Raw genomic sequence first — 24,008 nt, forward strand, 5'->3', positions numbered from 1 at the left:
CTATATTACGTTAGAGATGCTGTTTATCCATCAGTGAAATGGACTTGAGCTGTTGCCTTGTACCCTGCCTGCCTTTTAATCTCTTCCACAGTGCAGTCTTATGTTCTGAGGTATTTTGAATTGATGCGTATAGGATGGTGTGTGTGTCTTGCAAACTGCTGACTTCCTAGCTTATTTACTTTTTTTAGCATTGGGGATCTACTTCTGATTTTTTTCTAAATCCAGAGCTAGCTTGTCATGAAAGACAGACTTTTTTTACTTGGTGTCATGTTACTTTCCTGCTTTTTGACTGGTCATGAGCAGTTGTTTAACACATCCGACTGAGTACTGACAGATACTGCTGATAATGAACCATCATCGTAGCTTTACTTTGCACAGAGCATTTTCATCAAGCTTGTGTTAACATCCACCTCTGGCTGTATCTTGGACGACTTACTGACTAAAAATGCCATTGTTGTCTATCAGTAACCTTAGGATGACTGGAACAGAAAAATAAAGATGAAAGTAGTAGGCTTAATGAAAGGAGCACAAAGAAGAAACTCTTTTTTTCTTCCTCCCTTTCTTAATCTAGAGGTTAGCTAGGCATCTATACTATAGAGATTCCGAAAATGTTCATATTGACCCTTCCTCCTCATTCAGTTTCTGGTATGCTTGCAGAAGAAGACTGTCAGGATTCCAGATAGCTAGAATGTCAAATTCTGATTTTTAAAAAAATCTTCACTTCTAGTATTTAAATACTTGGTCTTGCTAAATTCAAATGTGGAAAAAATGGAAAGTATACTGGTATTCTACTTGATTCACTGATTCAAGGTAAATGATGACTACTTTGGAAAGTCCTCTTGTTCCTTAAAGTAAAATCTGCAGAACTCTAACTAGATTTGGACACTGTACAAAGCTGAATTTGTACTGTGTAATGCTTTCAGTATCCAATGTTTTGCTTTGACTTTCCTGCTTAATGTTACTACCTTTTGTGTATAAAAGCCATGCTTAAGCAAGGTATTTTCTATTTTTAGATTCCATGTTGTAGCATCAAAGGGAAATCTGGATTGCTTGAATACTATTCTTATTCATGGAGTTGATATCACAGCCACTGATGCTGCAGGTATGCTGCTTTCAAGTTCAGAGTGGAACTTTCAAAAGTTTTCAGCTTGGTTTTTGTTTTGCAGTAGGATTAAGCCAAGGTGTAGGATAGATATCCTTCACTTCTCTAGAGTTTCTTGTGCTTGCTATAGAACCGATTCTTACCTGTGTGACTTGTGGCTCAACTTGGAGGAAACTTGGTCATATCCTGTCGTATGGGTTCATGAGTGCTCCTCAGGTCCAGCAGAACTTGTTAATTTTGGCTCTGTGCTGCTGTAACTGTGCAGTCTACTCCAGTCTCACTGGTGAGATCTGTTTCTCTGGTTGAGGATAACAGGATAAGAACTGTTTTAAATGAATTTGTGGTCACTTAAATATCAAGTGCATTTCATGGATACTTGTAGTGTACACAGTGAGAATTTGATTTAAATGATGTGGTAAGTGTTTGTGCACTTGTACTGAGCCCTCAAAACTTCTCTGTACCTCTGTGCTACCTTTTGCTTTACTTGTGTGAGATCAGATTTTGTGTGAAGATGTTATGAAAGAGTGAGTTTAAACTGGGTGCTAATTTTGGTTAAGATTATGTGCTACCTCATTACTTAAAATGGTTAAAGTATATTCTTTTATTTCTAAGGTCATTGCAGAAATAATCTAGTCTCTTGCTAGATTTTTCTTGTAACTTGTATGTGGAGTCACTTGCAGTATTTTGAGATTAATTTCACTGTACTTGAACTTCGATCCTCAGCTGCAGTTTTTCTAAGTTAAGAAAGATTGTTTAGCAAAGGGAATGAAGTATGGGATAGATGGCTTAGTTATAGTACTGGCTGAATTGCAAAAAGGGATGATTATATTTTAAAACTATGTAGATATTGAGCTAAACTGCCTCTTGTCCTGAAATCAGTTTAGCACTCTAAAGACAATTATGTGACTCAGCGTTTCCCTACGTCCAGCACGTGATAACCAGTAATGAGGCATATGGAATTATGGAGGAGGCAGAGTTTGGGTTCAGATGAAATAAACTCTTCATAAAGCCTTCAGTGAAGGACAAATTCACTTCTTATGAGTTAATGTTATTTGATTAGTAATAGCCTTTTTGAGAAACAAGGTAGGCATGTTGAATTTGTGTGCGGTATTTCAAATGCGTGTATACAAAATAGGTCCTGAATGTGTTGTTGCTTTCCTTATAGGTCGAAATGCGTTGCACCTAGCTGCAAAATATGGACATGCTTTATGTTTGCAGAAGCTATTGCAGGTACTGAAAAATGTAACTCAGCACTTTTTACTCTTAAGAACTCCTTTTTCTTTTAAATATGCTTATTTGATGTTGAAGTATTCCACTTTAAACATTTGCTTTCTTAAAAAAAGAAAAAATTGAGACAGTCATGGGGAAAATACCTTTTTGCATAAAATAAGTTGTGGCTGAAAGTACTAAAATTAAGAAAATAAACATCTATCTTTTCACATAGACAATTAAGTTTTAGTTTAAACATGTGGTAAAAGGAAACAGAGTTGAGTCTTTTAAAGATTAGTGTTCATTTTCTAAATATATGGGTATTTAGGAGCAATAGGAGTGAAAGGTCTGCTGCAGAGTAGTGTTTTCTTCCACAGATGGGCAATTATTTCCAGTAATCTTTCATTAATGAAACAATATTGGGCTGTATATTGGAGATGGGGATTGGGGCCTCCACTACACTAGTTTCATGTTGCAGTTGTAGAACTCCATTAATTTGTGAAAGACTTGTAATGTCAGATTAATGTTTATTCCTGGTCAGTTTGTGCCCGTTTGAGCTTTTGCTAAGCTAAAGGATGCTTTTAAATGGATCCCTTCTCTTGTTGGTGCAAATGTCTGCATGCTGACTCAAATGCTTTTTTTCTGTAGAATACCAGAACTAGTAGTGATATTGGTACCAGTGCAGTAAAAACTAATAGCAGAGAATCCTAGCTGCAATGCAAACACTTGAAAGTTTTAGTGGAAATTGTGTGACTGCAAATTTTTTTTGCAGTCTTAATTTACTTCTAAAAACTCTTCTGATTGCAGTGTTTGAAATACTAGAATGCATGCACCCCTAGTCCTTTTCATATATGTCAGTATACTTGAGAACTATAAAAGCACTTTTCTTATTAAATGACTAAGTAAAACCCCAAGTGATTTCATGTTTCATAAATGCAATTTCAGTCCTAACTGAAGCTGAATTACTTATTCTTAATAGTACAATTGTCCAACTGAAAATGTGGATCTTCACGGAAGAACTGCTCTCCATGATGCAGGTAAAAGGCTTTGCTTTTCTGGTAACTATGGAATGAAACCCAGTAACAAATCTGTTTACATTAATTGCCTTAGGAAAAGGCTTAGCAGAGGTTGTAAGGGAGTATAGTGCGGTTCTAGATATAGTGTGGTCTGTCTGAATCATCATATTATGCCATGCAATGTCTTAAAAAGAAAAATCAACTGCTACTGTTCAGGATTTTATGTGCTTTTGAGAGTCATAGAGCCTTGTCATACTTCATTTTACTTTCATGTATCCTTGTGAAATAAATGTACACAAGAAGGTGTTTGGGGTTTCATGAAGGCTCTGTTCAGCAATATAACTTGCTCTTTTCTCTTCTTTTCTTGAAAGCTATGTCGGACTGTTCTTCCAGTGTACAGCTACTGTGTGATCATGGAGCCTCCGTGAATGTAAAAGATGGAGTAAGTTGCTATTTAAATCCCTCTCCCATATGAACCCCAGTAGAGTTCTTGTGCTTTCTGTCCTTTCTTTCCCTTTCCTTATTTCTTTACCCCTTTTCTGTCCTCAGGATGGGAGGACGCCATTAGTGCTGGCCACTCAGATGTGTCGTCCTACAATTTGTCAGCTTCTAATAGACAGAGGAGCAGAGGTTAATGTTAGGGACAAACAAAACAGGTAATGCATGCAGAGTGTTGTCAGAATGTCTGCTGATGTTTTCAAAGTAGAAAGCTTGGTTTTCAATAAAGAAGTTAACTCAGCTGAAAAGAATCCTAAACTGTGACTTAATCCAGAAGTAGATGTGCCAATTCAATAATGCAAATAAATTCGGCCTCTTTAATTGCTTGTTCTTGCATTTAAAGTACGTATTGACCTGTGTGAAAGTATTGCATGTTGCTGGCTGCAGAGAAACAGAAGTTGCTTGTGCTAAAGGTTCATCTCCTCACCTCTTCTCTTACTTCAGCTTCACTTTTGCACCCCTTGTCATGATCCATTTTGCCTATTGATTCCAAAAGTGGTACTCTGTCAAGAAGTGCTCAAGTCCCATTGGGGTTCCTAAGGAGATGTTTCAGAGCATTTAGGTCCCTTATCTGTACCTGCGGGTCTATGCGTAACTATTTGTTCTCCCAGTTATTTCTTAGAGGATGACTGCATCAGTGGGCATGAGGCTGCTCTTGGTCAGGGTGTGGGTACTTGCATGGCATCTGCTGAAACTGGCAGGTGTTCCTGTGGAAGGGATTGCCAGGGCTTCCAAACACTTGCTCAAACTTTGTCTGAACTTTCTTTCATCTTGGGTTTGTTGTTCCTGTTTGGACTGAACCAAAAATCCTGAGTTCCCAAAATGCAGGGTAGCTCTCAAAGGCAGTAGATTCATCCTTGCTTCAGGAGAGCAATGGTATTGGAGTGGGCTTCTACATGACTTAAAAGTTTCTTTCCTCTCTTGATGGAGGAAAGGACTTTTTTTGACTGAAGTTTCTATGGTTAAACATGAGGTGTGTGTGAGGGATTATTCCTATAACTGATTGTTCCATTGTAAACATGAGATCTGTGAGTCTCTGAATGCAATCTTTCTCCCCATTCCCAGGACTGCCTTAATGTTAGGCTGTGAATATGGCTGCAGGGATGCAGTAGAAGTTTTGCTCAAAAATGGCGCGGATGTTAGTTTGGCTGATGGCCTTGGTCATGACTGTGCTTACTATGCCAGAATTGGTGACAATATTGACATTTTGGCTTTAATAAAAGCTGCCGTTGAGGATTCCAGCAAAGGTATGAAGAACACTGCTATAACTGGTTGCTATTATTTTTCTCTTGAATTGCACATCTTCTGACTGTTAGGTCTTCAGAAACCTGCCCTTTGGAGGGCAGCTGTAATTCTTCTAACAAAAAGCTGCCTGTCTGAGAGGAATTTTTTTTTTTTTTTAATTAAGCTTTTAAAGCTAATACATGCTGTGATGTCATGAGATACCGGGTTTTAATCTTTCTGAACCTGGCACTGTGGTGTTGATTATGGGAGTTTCACCTTGGACTTGTAAATGTTGTTTTTCAGTTATTTCAAGAAATACGTATTTGCTGGTTTTGATTATCTTCTCAAGATAAAAACTTAAATAAAATAGCTGAGTATGCACTGCATGAATCCGAATGAAATGCACTTTAAATTCCCAATTTTTGATTCCTTTTTCAGCAGGGGATATCATGAAGAAAGGGCAACCTGAACAGAAGGTGAGGCTTTTTATAGTATATATCTCTAACCATATCATCTGAAGAAGATATGAGAGGGCATGTAGCATTAATGGAGTTTCACTCTGCTGTAGCATTATTCCTTCCTATCTTCCTCTTATTTGTGGGGGTGAGGAGGGGAGAAACAAGGCACAGAATGGATAGGGGTGTTTGAGCCTGATGTTCTGGCCAGTGTTTATCTTCAGTAACTTCTGTTGTCTAGAGCTGGAGGCGAGCTGTTGCTGAATGAGGAGCTGGCTTTTGCATGTTGTTACTGCCTCTTCAGAAGCTTGTTGTGCTGCAAAGTAGCTTGGGATGCCCCATGTTTTTAAAAAAATCTTTTCCTGTGCAATATATACTGAACACGGCAACTGAAAAGCTTACAAAATGTTACTAAGACTATACAGTTTCATTCCACACCCATTTTTAACAGTTATGGTGTAAATTTTACTGCAATTTTTGTCTTTGCTGCTGTAAAGTAAATAGCCTTGGTAGCTGGCCTGTAAAGGTAATTAATGAGTAAAGTTGCTATGCTGAAGCTATTCATGCATGTATACATTTTTTCTTCCAATTTTAGTGCCTCATTTGGTAGAGGACTGTCGTAATTATGAAATACTTTGAGGCTTCATAATTTTAAGATTCATAATCCTGCCTGATGCTGTCCAGCAGGCCTGTTACTTTGATTTATGCTATGTGTTTATACTGCATGTCAAACAGAATATTATGTACTTCTGGAGCACATAGTGGCTTCTTTCCACATCTTTATTTTGAAATACAACTCCTAAATTCTGAGGCATGATTCTCAGGTCTGTTAAACCTGTTCAGGGAGGCTTTGGAGGGACTCTTGGTACAAGGGTAATGCCCCAGTTGTGTGAACCTGGAAGAGGTTGGCCGTAAGCTGCTTACCCCAACCGCCGAAACAAAGCACACAGCTGGTACTGTTGAGAGACTGTTTAAGATTATGCTATGGTGCAAAGCTGGCTCAGTATTTCTGAATTCTTAACTTCATGTGTAGCTGAGAAGGTTCCTTCTGTAATCAGATGGTATGTGTATTTCTATTTGAAAACACTTTGATACACATGTCTGAGATTTGACAAGCATCCTGTTTTCTGTCTGGACGAGATCATGAGATGTAACTCCTAAGGAGAAACAGATCTAGCAGAATTTGAATGTTTAGTAGTATTGCCCCCCAGTGGAAGCTGAAATCAAAGTTGGGCCTGCTGTCCCCAGAAAAGGATATCTTGAGAATGCAACAGACACACAAGTTAATATTTCAATGTTGCAATAACAGGTTACTAACATGTCACAAAAATGGAACTGGCTGCATGCACAGGAGGAGGCGAATGTCAATGTGTATCGGAAAGAGCATAATGCTCAGGTAAACCAGAAGATTTTCTATGACCTATGTATTCCTATGTGCATAATGAACCAGACATACTAAAGACAAGATGTGCTTGTAAGCATCCATTAGCAATGTCATTAAGAAAGGTCATATATTGTTTAATTAAAATTTAATTGCCTGAGTATGCAACGCAGTAAATCCACAGATGAACTGTAGACCCTTTTTTTTGGGGGGGGGACGGGATGGGACTGTTTGTGTGTGTAATAAATAGCTGCAAGTCTCTTGGTGTCTTACTCTTTCCCATCTTTTAACCCTTTGTCTACAATGTTCATATGCACTACCTCTGCCCTTGCTCCTGGAATGAGAAATTATCCCAAAACAGGAAGACTTTTAACATTCTCTTGAGAATGTTGCTGATGTGTATTTAAGTGTCTTACTAAAAATGATTTGCATTGTAATTATGTTAACTGTTACTATCTAGTTACTGTATCATTAGTTTTTGAGAAGGTAGATAGCTTTTTAAACTACAGGAAACAAGCCACTGAGAAATTTAAGCTGTTTTGCGATATTTTCTAATAAAAGGATAGAGATCTCTGAATGCAGCTTCTCTGGTTTGAGCTAAAGTGTTTATCGCAGTTAAGGAAGCGATCTAATCTGGCAAAATTTTAACAGGCTTTATTGTTTGTATGTAAGCACTAGACTGATTGAAGGTACAAAGACCTGTTATTTTCTTACGTTATGTTTAATATATGTTACTAGGGTGATACCTGTGGCTGTTGGAACAGTTAGTCCCTTTAAAGGTGGTTGCTCTTCATGCTTGTGAGGAGGCATTTTCTTGATATACCTTTGACTGTAGCGGCTGGGTTTCAGACACTGTCTTAACATCGGTTATTTTTACATGTTGACAGATGGCAGATGAGCAGCCTCTTAACTGCAGTTAGCATGAAAGAGTAAGATTACATTTTTAAACCTCTGTACATTTATCCAAGAATGAGCTTCCTAGAGATGGAAAACTTGAAGCTTCAACTTACTTTACATCCATTTCCTTTTGAATGCTTTAAAATAAAGCTACAAAGTGATTATGGGACTTGTTAATCAAGGTTTAGTGTCTTTTAATGACTTAAAATTATTGGTTCAGATTAGTTTTCCTTATGTATTTTTTTCTAGGAACTAGAATTAGAAAATCAAGACTTGAAAGATCGAATGAGAGAAGTGCAAGAGGAGCAAAGGATGTTGTTGGAGAGAATCAATGGGCTACAGCTGCAGCTGAATGAGGTAAAACAATAATGGAATAACCTGACTTGGAAGCTGTGGAAACCACCTGACATGGATAGTGAAGACTCTTTAAAGTGGAAAGGAAGGCTCATATAAGTAGAGCGTGGTCTTCACTGCTTTGCTGTGAACTATTTCTATTATGTATCACTGTCACTATCTTCTCTGCAAAGGAAGATAACATTTGGTCTTGTAGTGATACTTAAAACATGATGAAACTTGTTACAACTTCTTCCATTAACCTTCATAAAGCTGAGTAACAGCGTTTATGGCTATACTTTGTAATGTAACTGATGTGTTTTGGTATATTGTAATTCAGAGAACAAATTTAATCTGCACAGTTAAATGTAGGTGTTGTATGTCAGTATGTATGGTGCTCAATGCTTTTTTTCCAGCTATTACTGTTAAGTAGAAATACATAAAAAACGCTTCAATTGGCAAAAATAGGAAAAAATTTTCAGTACAGAATCTGTCACCCTAACTTGAAACTCCACCTTCTGAAATGTTTTTTGTATTTGGAGCACTCAAGGTGCCCAGTACAATTTAGGAGAAAAATCAAAACAGGATTTTGTTTTTCTTGCTTTCTGGAGGCTCACATTTTTTCCTGTGCTTCACTTCTTTGGGAGATGCTTTTAAAGTATGAAACTTTCCCTAAATGGAGCACAGAAACAAAACCAATACGTCTTCATGTAAGCTTTGTCCTAGAAGGTCAGGCTGTCTTGAGCATTGCCTTCTAAAACAACCAACCAAAAACCTTCGTTTTCCAAAATCAACAAGTTTCTACTGGAAAAACTACTTTCTACTGAAAAGCTACTTAAGAAATGGGAATATCTTAATTATCTGGATCATACATTTCAAGGGAGATTGTTCTGTCAAACATCCTTAACTTCTATTTCGTTTTTTCTCCTTTCCATATATTAGATGGTAAATGGAAGGGGAAAAGTGTATTGGAAGCCTGTAGCATTATAAACTGGGGTAGACTCATCAGCTAATTAAAAAATGATTTCTGGGGGGGGATTTTATTTTTTGTTATTTTTGCAGGAGCAAATGTTTGCAGATGATCTTGAAAATGAGGTAGGATATACCACCTTTAAGTATAATAAAACTGTGAAACTATGAAATAGGGAAAATGGTTATTGTGCTCAAATTACAGTATTTTAACTATAGAGAGAAGGTATCTATAAATGCTAAATGAACTGTCTAGTGATACATATTTGGTTTATACAGCTGTACAGCATTTGTTACTACAAATGATGTATGTAGTCCCTACAGCACCTTTGAAGCAAACTTAATATAGGAGTATCTCTTTAAGTAGTGACTTCCAATAATGCAAAACTAATAAATGCAGATGAAGCTGGTGCATATTCCCATGACTGTTCATTCTTGTAGAAGAACTTTAGAATTGAGAAATTAGTGGTTCTTTCAGTATTGACAGTGGTTGAGGTTCTTTAAAAATGCACACGCACGTACATTTAAACAAGTTGCTTGACATCTTATAAATCTGGCTATTGTTGTGGCTTTGGCTATTTGACGCTTCTGCTCTCTTTCAGAAAGATGAGTTAAAGAAAATCCTAACTACCAAGGAACAGCAGCAGGAAGAAAGCTTAAGAACTATTGAAGCTCTGAAAGCTAAACTCAAATATTATGAAGTATGTCAATTGACTTGAAATGTAATATGGTTGCTATCTACTGTAGTAAATACTGAAGCAATTTTAGTTTAAATTGCTGAAAGTCTTAAATAGGTCTTGTTGTAGAAGCCTTCCCTGCTATTTAATCCATAGGTAAATACAGTATGAAATCTTGAAATAAACTTTCAGCTATACTTTTACATTTTCTGCCTTTTTGTTTTCAGGTTGACTTTGTGGGGTCTGGAAGTAATTTTGGTAATAGTAAGTATATTCTCATAACTTGTTATGCATGATGCAGTGCTAGAATACATAGATGAAACTTCTTTCTTGTCTTTTCCTTTAGGTCATCTTAACTATTGCAAGACTTAACATGTGTATTCAGGCCTCAAACCTCAAAGTAGTCAGCTGGCCTGGTTGTGTTTGTACTTGAGTGCTAGGATACTGTTGATCTATCTCACTGATATTGTGAAATCCACCTTGTTTTTAATGTTATTAGAGGACAAATGAGAGTTACAATCTGAGCAAGATCTGTGATCCAAGCTGAATCCCTCCATTTCCATTCTTCATATCTTAACACTCATTCCAGCTCATGTCTCGTATTCTGGCTGCTCATTCCCCCTGTTAGACAGGAGAACTATGGTCATTGTAAAAACTTTAGTATAGGCAGATTTGAGCATCACTTCAAACGCAAAACCTCAGCTTTTGTTTGTATTAGAAGTGATTCCATTTGCACAAACTGAAGCTTTGTATGTTCAACTTGGTTATGGGCCTGTCTTGTGCTTATGCAACTTGATGTTACTTAGCCTGTGGTGAGGCATTGCCTGCTGCCCGTCAGAGCAGGTCACTTACTTGGAGTGCTTTTTCCTGGTGTATTCATGTGCTGCCATGCAGCTAAATCAAGGTGGCTTCCGTACTGTTTTGCAGAAGTGTATCTAGCCTATGATGTTAAGGGTATCTTTTCCTTCAGGGGGGTTTTGTACAGACTTCATTGTATGACTGCATTGAAGTGCCATTGTTTTGATACCAATTATTTGAACACCAAACTGCTACCTGGTACAGTTCCATTGAAGAGAATAGGATTAGGAAGGAAAAACAGTTCTTGTGAATGTCTTGCTATTTTTAAACAAAGACTAAATGTTGTTTGCTTTTTGAAAATCTAGGAAAAGAACAATTACTAAAGCAAGGTCAAGCGCTTGCTGTGGAATCACAGGTAATAAATATTTACCACCTAGAGATTATGATACTTAGTTATGACATATATGCTTGGGAAAGTTGTATTTACTTAAGCATATATATTAAACATTGCTTTTGAATACAAAATCTGTAAATACTTGCCTTGCTACACTTATTTTGTAACTGGTGGTGCCCTCTAGAGTCACTTATGTGGTATAGCTTTAAATGCTGTGAAATTGTCCCTGTCACACACTAAACGGCCTGTAATGAACATTCTTAAAACTGAATCAACAGGCTGCTGGACCAAAAGTCACAGTTTAGAATACAGTCGGTTGCTCTTCTCCATGTGTTTTCTTCCCTTAAATTCAGATAAGATTCAGGAAACTTTAGTTTCCTGTCAGTTAAACAATTTTCTGCCAATTGTTTTGCTGATATTTAGCCACACTTCTAAGCCACAACTTGTTTGTTTGAGGTCCAGCACACTTTTACAGTGAGCCATGTATGATGGGGATTAGTCCTAACTAATGAATTGTTCTGATACTTGAGTCTCAGCTGTTGTGCTTCCAGATGTTTGGCCAGAAACAAATCTGCAGATTTTATGCTTTCTGTCTTTTGCCAAGTAATTTTTACTGAAAGACAAATTTTGATTTGGTTAACTTCTCTGACTTAAAGACAGGGAGAGAAAACCCATTCTTATTTTTCTGTTAAATATCTGAGTTCTTCAGGTAACACAGAATGCAGAAATCCATGTTTTTTTGCTACATTTTACATGAGATTATCCAAACAGACTTAGGATTTTTTTAATTGAAGCATGGAATGGGTTGATATAAAGAAAGGATCCTGTCCCAAGTAGGAGTTAAGTGCCTTTGAGTTGATCATGTCAGGGAGTTGCTGCTTTTTGGTCTGAGAAACATAAGATTGCCAAAGCAAGTTCACGCTTGGTAGTGAAGTGGCCTTTTTTCCAGTTAAAGACCACAGGGCAGGGGAGGAGGGATGGGACAAAATTGTTTTTTTGAGGTATACTTTACCGAACAGTAAATAGATCACTTATCTTCAGAGAGAAGGTGCTGTTAATCACGATATACTTAGTCAGTTCTGTTTCCTTTAAATATATTTTCATACAACTGGGAGGGGTGGAATCTGTTAATAAATTAAACTTTAAGCAGATGAATGATTAAATATGAACAGTAAGGCAAAATGAAATGAATGTACTATAGCTCTATTTAATGTCAGTAGGGTCTGATTGAAGAACTATAATCAAAATAACTTATCTGTTAAAAGCTAAAATATGTTCTGTAATATGGGCAAGAATAGATTAATGTATTTCACCTGAAATCTCTCAGGGAGATGAATTTTATGCTCATATCAGTATATATACACAATTGCCTTAAATTTATATGATATGGCAGGTGAACTGGCAAACTTCTAAAAATGTATCTATTTCTGTGCCCATTTATCTTCAGTCCAGGTCTATGCTGAGACCCCTGGAGCTATCCCTGTCTAACCAATCACCCAGTTCAGAGAAGGAAACTTTAAAGAGAGAACTCGACAACATGAGAACCTGCTATGGTGCAGCAAAAGAAGAAATAAGCAAACTACAGAGAGAACTGTCTCACAAGGTATCTGAATGTAAAGCTTTGGCATCGGAGTATGAAAGAACCAAGGAGGAATCTGATGGACAGATAAAACAACTGGAAGATGCTTTAAAAGATGTACAGAAGAGAATGTTTGACTCGGAAGGCAAAGTTAAGCAAATGCAGACCCACTTTCTTGCTCTGAAAGATCACCTGACTAATGAAGCTGCTTCAGGAAGCAGTAAGCTAACAGAGGAGCTGAAGGATCAGTTGAAAGAAATGAAAACAAAGTATGAGGGAGCCTCTGCTGAAGTGGGTAAATTAAGGAACCAGATTAAGCAGAATGAATTGTTAGTGGCAGAATTTAAGAGAGACGAAGGAAGGCTGGTAGAAGAGAATAAAAGGTTGCAGAAGGAACTTGTTAAGTTGGAGATGGAGCGAGATAAAGGGGAAAGAAATCTTGTAGAGTTAGAAGAGCAGCTTAAAGAAACAGCAGAGAAGTTAGCCCATTCCATAACTGCAGAGAAATTTGAAAACATGAAGAGTTCATTATTAAATGAAGTGAATGAGAAAGCAAAGAAGTTAGTAGAGATGGAAGGAGAACATGAAAAACTGCAGGCAGAGGTTTGGCTTTTAAAGAGGCAATCTGAGAGTCAGAAAGCTGAACTTGCCTGTCATGTAAAGCTGGAAGCACATGCACAAATGAAGACTGGGTTTGAGCAAAAAACTGAGGAACTCGGGAAAACAATTTCTGAATTATCACAGAAGAATCAGACTCTGCAGAAGGAAGCTGAAAGAGTTCAAGTGGATAACAAGATGCTTAAGCAGCAAATCCAAATGCTGAAAACTGAAATTAAAAGCCAGAATGTGCCTTTAAAAATTCATGAAGAATTAAAGAAAACAAGTGAACTGACCATTGGTGATCTGAATAAAAAGCTTGCTGAAATAACAAAGAAGTGCAATGAAAGCAAGGCAGAAGCTGAAAAGTTGTTGGCAGAGAAGAACAACTTAAGTGAGAACTTAAGCTGCTTCCAAGCTGTGTATGTGTCCCCAGAGCAGCACAAAAAAGAAGTGGAAGCTTTAAAAGCTAGTGGTATTGAGCTTGAAAAGCAGCTTGCTGAGCTTCGTAAAAAATATGATGATGAGCAAGCAAAAATGTGCAAACTAGTGTCTGAAAACACAGTCATAAGAGAATCTCTCAGGGATCAGTATGTGTTGGTTACAACGCATGAAGAGATTAAAACGGTCTTGAATAACACACTAGAAAAGACTAATACAGAGCTGTCAGATCTGAAGGGAAAAACTGAAGAGATAAAGCAAGAATTCATGAAGGTAAATGAAGAAAATGCAACTTTGAAAAACAAGGTGAAACTCTTGCAGAATCAACTGCAAACGGAGTATATAAGTTTAAAAGATCATGAGTCTAAAGTGACAACTTTAAATGAAAGCATGCAAGAACTTCAGGAAAAGAACACTGCGATTATGGCTGGGTATAAAAGGGGTCAAGAAGAAATTTTGCAGTTGCATGCAGAAATTGAAGCCCAAAAGAAGGAACTTGACACAATTCAAGACTGCATTAAGTCAAAATATGCACCAGCTCTCTCCTTTAAAGAGAGAGAACAAAGCTTTGAAGCCACAGTGAAAGAATTAAAAGAGCAGTTGTTAGAACAAACACAGAGGTGCAGAGAAAGTGAGGAAGAAAGCAGGAAATGTAAACAGGAAAATGAAAAGCTCAAAAACGGTGTTTTGTCTATCCAAAATGACTTGCAACAGAACTACATCCTTGCTGAGAAATCTCACGAAATGGAAAAAATGTTCACGAACAAAATGGAAGAGTTGAATAAGCAATTGAGAGAACTACTGCAAAAGTACACAGGCAAAGAGGAGAAAGACAAGCTGCAGGAGAGTACGAAGCAGGCCCTAACTGTGCAGGCTCATATGCAGAGTCACTATCTTCCAGTGGAACAGTTTGAAGCCTTGAAGAAGGCTCTTGGTAACACTGTAGAGGATCTAAAGGAAGCCCTCAGAAGTAAGAAGGAATGTTATGACAAAGAGATGCTAAAAGTAGGAGAGTTGCAACAGGAATTGTCAGATCTGAAAAGTTCTTCGGTACCTTTGGCAGAGTATATGCAAATGAAGGAAACACTAGAACAAGAAATCGTAGCAGTCAAAAATAGCTTAAAAGAGAAGGAAGAAGAAAATGGCATTAAAAATGAGGAAATCTTGAAGTTGCAGTCTGAGATTCAGCATACTCAGCAAGCTTTAACAGAGCTGGAGAGCAAAGAAGTAATTGACATATCGGAATACAAATCCATGAAAAGTAATCTGGAGGCCCAAATTAATAGCATAGCTGAAAACTTGTTCAGTGTGAATAAAAAGTATGAGGAAGCGTGTGAGGAGGCTTTGCAAGCTAAAAAGAGTGAACTTTCTTTAAAAGATGAAAAGGAATTGCTTCAATTACGGAGCTGCAGCATTGAGCAAGAAATTAAAGACCAGAAAGAAAGGTGTGACAAATCATTGACAACGATTATTGACCTGCAGAAAAGAATACAGGAATCTGCAAAGCAGGTGGAAGCCAAGGATAACAAGGTGGGACGTGTCAGACAGTTAATGCTCCTAGTGTTCTCAGTTTAGCTCGAAGGAACTAGATTTTCAAATATAGCTACTCTAGATATTCAAGAATGACTTTGTACTGAGCATTAGGTAGCTAAACTGGGCCAAATCTGCAAAGCTGAAGTCTTGTCTTTGGTAGCATTATACTAAGCTTTCCTAATTCTTCATCTGTGTCAGGTATATGTTGTAAGTAAACTCAACCTTTTAAAACTCCATGAGTTTGTCAGACTTCTTTTTGTGTGAAGCTGATTATTGCCTCAGTTGGGTGAGTTGCATGTTTCCAGTTTATAGCTTGATTTCCATCTGTTGATATGTTACTTTGGCAATGTCTCTTGCACAGAAATTGCCAACCTGACATTAGGAAGATGAAGTAAATCATGAATTTGTGACCAATATGGCTTTGAAATGCCTAAATGGGCTTATTAATGATCTTAGATCGGTCTGGTTCATTTTAACAGATTCACTTTAGTACAAGGATGGCTTCTTACAGTAAAATATAGGATTAAAGAACATAGTGCTAACTTGATTCTGGAAGATTTTTAACATTATATTCTTGAACTGTATTTTATATTCCTGTTAAATGTATGCTGACCATGTTTCTCTTTCAAATAACTATATTTGTGTATTTTGGAGCTGTATTTGTTTAATTTCTGTAGCTTGCTTTTTGACCATTCAATGTCCTCCTTGGGAACTAGGCTCAGAATATCTTTAGACCACAAGTCATTTGGGTGGCTGGCAGGCTGAGGTCTATACCTTATGGATTTGAGTGCTAGGAAGCAGAGTGTGAACTAATGATAGCTTGTCAAGAAAATGAAGTTGTCTTTGCACAGTCTCTTAGCTAGTGTGATTGGTATGCAGTGACAAATACCCCTCAATGTTTGCCAATCTTCATTAGACTTTAAAAATGTCAAGAATATTGCTTTTCAGTGAGACATCCCTAACTGAGGTTTTTCTGTTCTTTTAAAGATAACAGAACTGCTTAATGATGTAGAGCGATTAAAACAAGCTCTTAATGGCTTGTCTCAGCTTACATACACCAGTGGGATTCCCTCAAAAAGACAGAACCAACAGGTTGAAATGCTCCAGAACCAAGTGCAAATGCTGCAACAACAGCTATCTGTAAGTAATTATGCAAGACATTGCTCTGAAATGCAGTAACATTGCTTACAGTGATGTTTTTTTTCAAAAGAGGGAAATACCTACGTGGTCATTAGAGCACTGGAGTTGCTTGTGGACCTGAACTCTGAGGACAAGTAGAGTACTAATGTGCTGCACCCTCCCCTGCCCCTGATTCAGTGTGTTGGAGGTGACCGCTGCATGTAAGAGTTGCAGTGTTTGGGAACTTTCCCAGATGAAGTGAGCACAGAAACAATTTATCTAGAGAGAATTTGTGCTTCCTAGGTGTGCTGTGACAGTTGATGCAAAGACCATTTCTGTGCACAGGTTCCACAGTAACATTTCTTACAAAAAACACCAACTGTGTTTCTTCTCAACTTGACAGGAAGAGAAGTGGTCCTTTCCTAAAGGATTTGATGACTCTGCATTCCCTTGTCTGCAAATGCCATGCAATATAATGCTTATCATGAAGTAGTCACAGTAGAGGGAATACTTTATAGTAGGAACTGTGGTTTTGTTTTCCAACATGGATATGAGTGGCCCTTGTGGCTTCAGTAAAGCTTCTCATAATTAAAGCTATGTATGTAAGCAAAGTTATGTATTTGTAAATCTGTACAGAACTAGGATATAGCCTTAATAGTATTTACAAGGTTGAACTTATGAGGTGAAGCATGCTTAAATTGGGGGACTTTAAACAGATACCACATGCTCTTGAAGAAGCAGGCTTTTGATCATAGTACCCGGAGTGACATTGAAATCAGCCTGTCTGAATAGCCTTGTTTTCAGCAAAATTGGTCTGTTGCCAGTAAGCAATAAAAAAAGTGAAGGAGTGACTTTTCTTGGTTAATGGAGGCAATATAGCAAAATTTAACCTTGAACTTGTTTTTGCTAGTCTAAAATAGGTGCCCAAAGCTAATCATGCAAAGCTGGAGTTATGCAGGGCTTAATGTTCAAAATCTTGATTTCATCTCCTCTCTCTTGGTTTTTATAGGATGCTAAAAGGCAGCACCAAGAAGTAATTTCAGTTTATCGGACACATCTTCTTAGTGCCGTGCAGGTATGTTAGTCTGTCATTGCCTGAATGTAGAGATTCTGAAGTCACTGGTTTCTGTTTTATTGGAAGATCTCAAATAGCCTTGAACCTAGAATCAAGTCTCTGTTTTCAAGTTGAGAGTTTTAGAATGAACTGATCTATCAAAAAAGAATGGCGTGTGTTTATTATTCCATCTCCTTATTACCATCTGTATACAGTATAACTATATATAAAATTACTTATTTTGAGGGTGATGTTGTCAGGTGATATGTGGTATTAATTCTGCATCATCTCAAATAGTGCTGGGTAGAAGCCAAGTGAATGTTGGAAACTTCTAATACCGCCTTGACCCAGTGGCTCTCACTGAACAAAACTGAATAACTCATTTTGAAATTTTATGATTTCAGATACTTAAGCACAAAAAAATAGGGACCACTATTACAGCAGCAAGCTATGGAGTCAAGAGGATATGAACAGTAATTGTTTCTCAAATAATGTTTTCACATAGGAAACTCATGTGCCAATGAGATGGACCTTTCTTTCTCAAGAAAACAGTAAAAGATTTCTCAAGTATTTCAGATTTGCCTAGACAGTGGTGAAACACAGGAAAAAATGAGTTAATACTTTTAGACAGTTCTGGAGAATCTTCTGATGTTGGCTGTGAATGGTGATATGCCTTTTCTTTCTTTTTAACTGAAGTGTGTATTTGCTCTAGGGTCACATGGATGAAGATGTCCAAGCTGCTTTACTACAGATCATTCGAATGAGACAGGGACTTGTTTGCTGATGTGCTTAGTGCCATTTTTCTTGAGGGCTACTGCATCTTGTAGGAGTGCTGTGATTACGGTAGTGATAATCTTCATGAGATTTGTATTAATGTAACTGCAGTTGGAACCCCCCCAAAAGTTACTCCAAATATGAAACAATTCATGAAGCTGAAATACTTTCTTTTAAAACAGTAGAATAGGACTATGAAGTTTGGGATCTGACACTTATTTCAGTGGATTAATAAATGGTGTAGAACCTACTTAACAATTGGTTTACAAGTCAAAATGATGACATAGCAGTTAAATTATTTCAATGTCAGATTGACCACTTCATAAGACAAGGCCTATACCTAGAAATTCTAGTTTATCTTATAACTTGAACTCTCATGGTATGGTTGAAAATAAACTGCATTCAAATGAGCTTGGCCGAAGTATTATAGCTGTTTAATTCTCTTAATCACTTAAAAAAAAAAAAAAAAAAAAAAAAAAAAGTGACTATCCTGTTTGTCACTTGAGTTGATCAAGACATTACAACATGCTTAGGTCACGTACAAAGCAAGTGGAAGGTATTTAGATGTATGTTGTAACTTGGCTGGCCAAGTTACAGACTTTAAGTAACTTAAAATGTAGTGCCTTTGCTTTTTACAAGACTTAAATCAGGGTTTCTGTCAAAACACTATTTTTTTTTAATCTTTACCTCCTCTGGGAGGTTTTTCATGACTCTGATAATGTTGATTACTGTAGGTTCTAAAAGTAGGACTAGTGTCATGGCTTGTAGAACAGCATTTCAATCTAAATGCAATATTCCTACTCTTGTATAATTTTATTCTTCATGGGTGTAGACTGAGCATCTCATTAAGCGGTACATTAGATAATTCAGATACTGGATTTTGAAACACTTTCTAACAGAAGTTTAAGGTAAATGTAAATTATGTACTATAATCCAGTTATTTATGGGGAAAGATGCAAATAGTAAGATTAATAAAAAATGCAAACTTTAACATGCTTAGAATCTACCTATTAAACAAGACAGGGCTTCATTTTTAAGTGAAGGTGCAATAATTCCAAAGGATGATATATCTGAAGTTTTTATGAAAGAAAATACAACATTTTGGATTATTGGGCTCATTCGTCAATGACTTTTTTCCTTTAAGTGTGTTGCTGTTTTAATAGAATAAACATTGTAAGTGTTATCAATAATGCTGTTATCTTCAGACAATTTGCTTGAAAGTATTTGTATGTAACTAGTAAGTAGGAACCTGGCATCCCATGGACAAAAGAAAAACTTCCTCTTCCATGCTCCTGAGAAATAAGGACTTCTTAAGTCAAACTTCTGAGGTCTCTGCTTGCTTATTTGGTCTTAATGCAAACCCAAGAAACTGTACTATACAGACTTAGGTCTCTCTCTTGCTGTTTGTTTGTTTGTTTGTTTTTTTTAATAGTGTTATATTTGTTTCCTTTTGTGCCCCCTCTTTTGGGCAGTTTCATGGCATAGAATGGAAATGACAGCTGCTGCAGAGGAGAAGATGCAGACATAATGATGAATGTGCAGGACAGTTTTTGTTATATAAATATACTTAATATATTTACTAAATATATCTGTAGTACAACAGATTTACTGCTGCTTTCCTTTAATTTCTTAGAGGATTATTACAGAAGGCATCTCAATATATATACAGTAGTGTTTAGCCAAATTCTTTTCTGATTGCATTACTTGAAGCTCTTATTGAATAGAAACTGATTGTTTTGATATACTAACTCTGGCATATTTTGATATTGTATGTTTCCTTATTGAGGGAGCTCTGTAATTTTTTTAAACTTCTCCTATATTGCCTACCAATAAAGAGTTTTCTTCTTTTTTGTATTGTAGTGGTCAATTCTGTAAAAGATAAAGGAGTATATAGTTGGCAAAATAGTGTGAATAGTGAAGGATATGGAACTCACTTGAATGTTCCTGAGTGCCAGGTAACACAGGTTCACTTTTTAGATGTTTACTAAGATTAGCAGTTCTTCTGTCTACTTGCAGAGTTCGTGGTTGGTAAAAATTTTAATGGTATTAATCGAGAATCAAACGTAGACAACTTAAAGCTTCTATCAATTGACTTTTCAGAGTAAATCTGCTCTGGCCACTTGCACACCAAACAGGGTATGCTGTCTGTTACGTCACTCCTCAGGATTTGGAGGTGAGCCAGTGAAGTTTTTGCATTTGATAAAAACGCATTCACGTAACATCCTACACTGCTGCCTGACTTCTTGGAATAACTAAGGTCTTCACAGGATGACTTCTCAGCACTACTGAAGTCTGGTCATTTGGTGTGACCAGAAAGTGAAGGGCTCCCTACTTTCACTGTTAGCTTAACTGTGTGTGTGTGTGGTGTTTTTTTTGTTGTTGTTATTTGGCTTACCTATTCACAACTGTGGGACACAAACAGGAAAAGCTATAAGCTGTTAGGGTATGAAAAGTATAAGTGAAACTTCACCATATTTAAACAATGAGTGGAATAGTGGTTTCTTCCTTGGAACTTCAAAAGATTTACAGGAGTTGCTTGTTCCTTCTGTTCTGAGTCAGTATGCAAAAGCTCTCTTTGGGTTCTTGGAAATATCAAATTTGACCTTGGTGGAAGGGGTGGGGAGGAAAGTACTGACATTTGAGGTTTTTCTGAAAAGTAACTGCCATTTGGGTAGAACTGTCTCATGATTTGATGTGTCTAAACACTTCCTAGGCTGGTAGATATGTTCTGCTAACTTTAGAGTCTGTTAATGTACAGGGTATCTTGAAGTGGTTTCCACTGATGACTTCCTGATAACTTTATTCTTGGCTATATCATATAAGTCTTATCTCCAGCTATGCTTTCTACTGCAGAGTGAGGCTAATTATTTAAAAGCTTTTTGAATGATATTTCTATCCTCTTGTGTTTTTTAGTAGGCAAAGCAATTTCTTTCTGTTAGTGTTTCTCTTTTGTCATCGTCTTTAAAAAGAGACTAATGTGCTACTTAAGCTCCATCTTGAAACTTCAAGAAGAAGCTGCTAGCTGAAAATACTTACTGCTCTCGCACTCCTTGAGCTGTGTCAGAACAGGTATCTGGAGATGCCTAGGTTGTACACTTTAAGTTCCTTATTGTGGTGCTGTTGTGGGAAGACTTGATTGTCGTAATTGTTGTTCAGCCACCAAATCAAAGTACCACAAGTCTGAGGTTCCTCACCATGTTCAATGACTTCAGTCAAGACTATTTATGCAACCTGAACCTGATGTCATGTTACTAGAAGCATGAATATAATTACTGGCTTAATTCACTGCAGAGTATATGCATATATACATATACACATGTGTATTTTTAAAAGGTATGATTACAATTTTTTGGAACATCTATTGGTAGCTGGGGTGAAGTGTGTATTTTAAAAAACTTTCCTTATATTCCCCTAATATTGCATGTTATGATGCTAAACAGTTAAGTTGGAAGTTGGTACTTGTTTGAAATAGGAACACTTGCACTTATTAATACTACAGGTGTTCTGATAACCTGCACCAAACTAAAAGTTGCTTTTCACTATTTAATTAGGACAATTGATCATTGTCAGAATATAGGATCTGATAAATCTGTGTGCATGTCTAATTGGCTGTTATGTGTGCTGCGAGTTTCAGAGCACCTGCCCATTTTCCATCCCCAGAACATCATGCTAAACTCATTTGATCTGGAATTCAGCATTTCTTTGTTCAACAAAGTTTCCTTTTGTGTTAAACTGTGCCATGTTTGTTGTAGTGGCGTTTCTGCTTGGACATGGATTTTTTTCCTTTCTCAGTTCTTCATCCTCCAAAGAATCAGTGGAGCAGAAATTAACAGTCTTCTATAGTAACGTATCAGCTGCACATCCAAGTAGCTTCCTTCTGGAGGAGTAGCTCTGTAGAGTTTCTGCTGGTTTGGTATGAATAGCCAGTCTTGGAGTTCTTAGTTGCAGTTACTTTACCCCATGCATAACCGTTCTTAACAGTAAGATTGTACCTGGATGCAGTAGCTGTCTGGCAGGAAAGACCTACTTTAGAAATGAATGCAAGATAGTGTCATAGAAATGAGAGGCTAAACCTGAATTTCCTTGTGAACACTGTAATTCAAAATTTTGTCATACATGCTTGCTGAGATTTTTTTGTTACCTTGTTATTGATGGTGCTATAAAATCACAGCAAGCAAGAAAATAGGCTTATGTTTTGAGTCTTAGTAGGTGTGGGTTGCTTAAATACTGTACCAGTGGGGAAATCTCTAGGCTGAAACTGAACAAGTCTCTCGGCAGTGCTGTATCTGAGGTTTTTTGGCTTGATTGACTCAGGAAGGTGAAGGTAAGATCTGGGCTGTCTGCTCCTCGGTGAGGCTCCCATGACAGTGATAATCCCTGTGTTCAGTATAACTAAACATTGAGGTATCACCTGTGTAGTGAAGGAGGCTTTCCATATTTATGCATTCATGGACAAACATCGATGATAAATGAAAGGAAACAAATGGGAGGTCGCAAAAAGTCGGATGTAAATGAAGTGTATCTAAAAGGCTTGAGGCATGCTTTCATAGGAGATGTATGCGTTGAGATCTGTTCCATGACATAGTAATGCAACATCAGTAAGGTAATGCAGCTTATAATTGATTGTTGGCGTGATGCTGCTGTTAGATAATAGACCTTTTTAAAGTGGATATGTGACTTATTTTAGGGGAGCTGACTTGGAAATATCTCTGAATTCTGGAAAGTTTATAGAGATTGTGGCTTTCTTAATCTAATGCTTGTATTGCTCTGCCAACTCAGAAAATTAACTTTTAATAGAAAAAACATACATATAATTCAGTCACAGCTATTAGGTCAGATGGATTTTACATTAAGTGAAAAAGATGTTGAGCATTTAAGGGCCATTAAACTGTGAAGCTTTTTTATTGTTGGACTTACAGGCCTTCAAGCCAGCACTCCACTGTGAAGAATATTTATTTTTACATTTAGAGAGTATGTTAGATGATGGGAAAGGCATACATCTTGAAGACAGGACATGAAAAGTTTTTTTTTTTTTTGGCCACATTGTGAACAGCTAGTTTTATTTCATAATAATTACTTTTACACTTCATTAAACATAGGGTTTTCTTACATGCTCTTAGAATACAGTGGCAATGACTTAAAATCATCTGTAGGGTATCAAGTTGGAATGTTATAATCTAATGGCAGTATTTCAAAGTAAAGCAGGATCTTTCTAATGGCTTCTAGTGTGTTGAGGTCAAGTGTAGCATGAGAATATTTCAGGTGTAATGACACTTCTAGCTGGGGTCTTGTCTTGCCTTACTACTTGCTGAAGTTTAAATCCTGTAAGATACTGCACTGTGTACTCATATTCAAGCTTACAAATGATGAGCATAGATCAAGTAAAACTGTAATGTGACCCAGTTGTGACAGACTTGAACAGACAATTCTTTGTCTTCAAGCAGCTCTGGAGAACACTTGTGCCTTTGGTAAAAGCTCTTTCATAGCAGTGATTTTTCTATAAAAAGCTGATTTTTCTGACCATTCAGGTATATTCTAACTTGCAAGTTCGTCTACAAGTGATGAAGGATTGTTTTGAGGGAAACAGGAAAAGGAGAGGTGAAGGAAATGATTCTCCTGTCAGTAAGAAAGAATTCCCTAGGGAAAAAATAGGAGGAGAAACTCCAGAAGAATGTGCCAGTTGTGGGATACCAGAGCTTGAAACCCTTCAAGAACATGAAAATGGCTACAGCTTCAGGGAAACAGTAAAAGCTGCTTTTTGTGTTTAGGAGGCCAAGGAATTATAAGGAATAGAGTACTTGCTGCAAGCAAGAAGTACAGACAGGTTTTAAAAACAAGTGGATTGAGAAATACCTATTAAATACTATAGGCCTGACTTGAAATTGTGAAACTGGAAAGTGTTCTAGCTGGTGAGCTATTATAGAAACATGCTAGACATGACAAAAATGAGTGGTGAGG

General features: G+C 37.1%; 1 protein-coding gene across 1 annotated transcript in view; it reads left to right on the top strand.

Annotated features, from left to right (window-relative positions):
• Positions 1-19,900, top strand: part of UACA (uveal autoantigen with coiled-coil domains and ankyrin repeats) — a 37,345-nt gene extending 17,445 nt beyond the window's left edge. Inside the window, exons 3-19 of the mRNA XM_026108030.2 lie at positions 1,014-1,102; positions 2,268-2,332; positions 3,291-3,348; positions 3,699-3,769; positions 3,877-3,983; positions 4,891-5,072; positions 5,488-5,525; positions 6,814-6,900; positions 8,032-8,139; positions 9,178-9,210; positions 9,687-9,785; positions 9,989-10,025; positions 10,925-10,974; positions 12,401-15,100; positions 16,091-16,243; positions 17,232-17,297; positions 17,989-19,900. Of these exons, the coding sequence (XP_025963815.2) occupies positions 1,014-1,102; positions 2,268-2,332; positions 3,291-3,348; positions 3,699-3,769; positions 3,877-3,983; positions 4,891-5,072; positions 5,488-5,525; positions 6,814-6,900; positions 8,032-8,139; positions 9,178-9,210; positions 9,687-9,785; positions 9,989-10,025; positions 10,925-10,974; positions 12,401-15,100; positions 16,091-16,243; positions 17,232-17,297; positions 17,989-18,060 (4,015 nt within the window). The 3' untranslated portion in view covers positions 18,061-19,900. The remainder of the gene's footprint in view (positions 1-1,013; positions 1,103-2,267; positions 2,333-3,290; positions 3,349-3,698; positions 3,770-3,876; positions 3,984-4,890; positions 5,073-5,487; positions 5,526-6,813; positions 6,901-8,031; positions 8,140-9,177; positions 9,211-9,686; positions 9,786-9,988; positions 10,026-10,924; positions 10,975-12,400; positions 15,101-16,090; positions 16,244-17,231; positions 17,298-17,988) is intronic.
• Positions 19,901-24,008: the final 4,108 nt, after the last annotated feature.

Source organism: Dromaius novaehollandiae, chromosome 10 (genome assembly GCF_036370855.1).
Source record: "Dromaius novaehollandiae isolate bDroNov1 chromosome 10, bDroNov1.hap1, whole genome shotgun sequence".
Lineage (NCBI taxonomy): Eukaryota > Metazoa > Chordata > Aves > Casuariiformes > Dromaiidae > Dromaius > Dromaius novaehollandiae.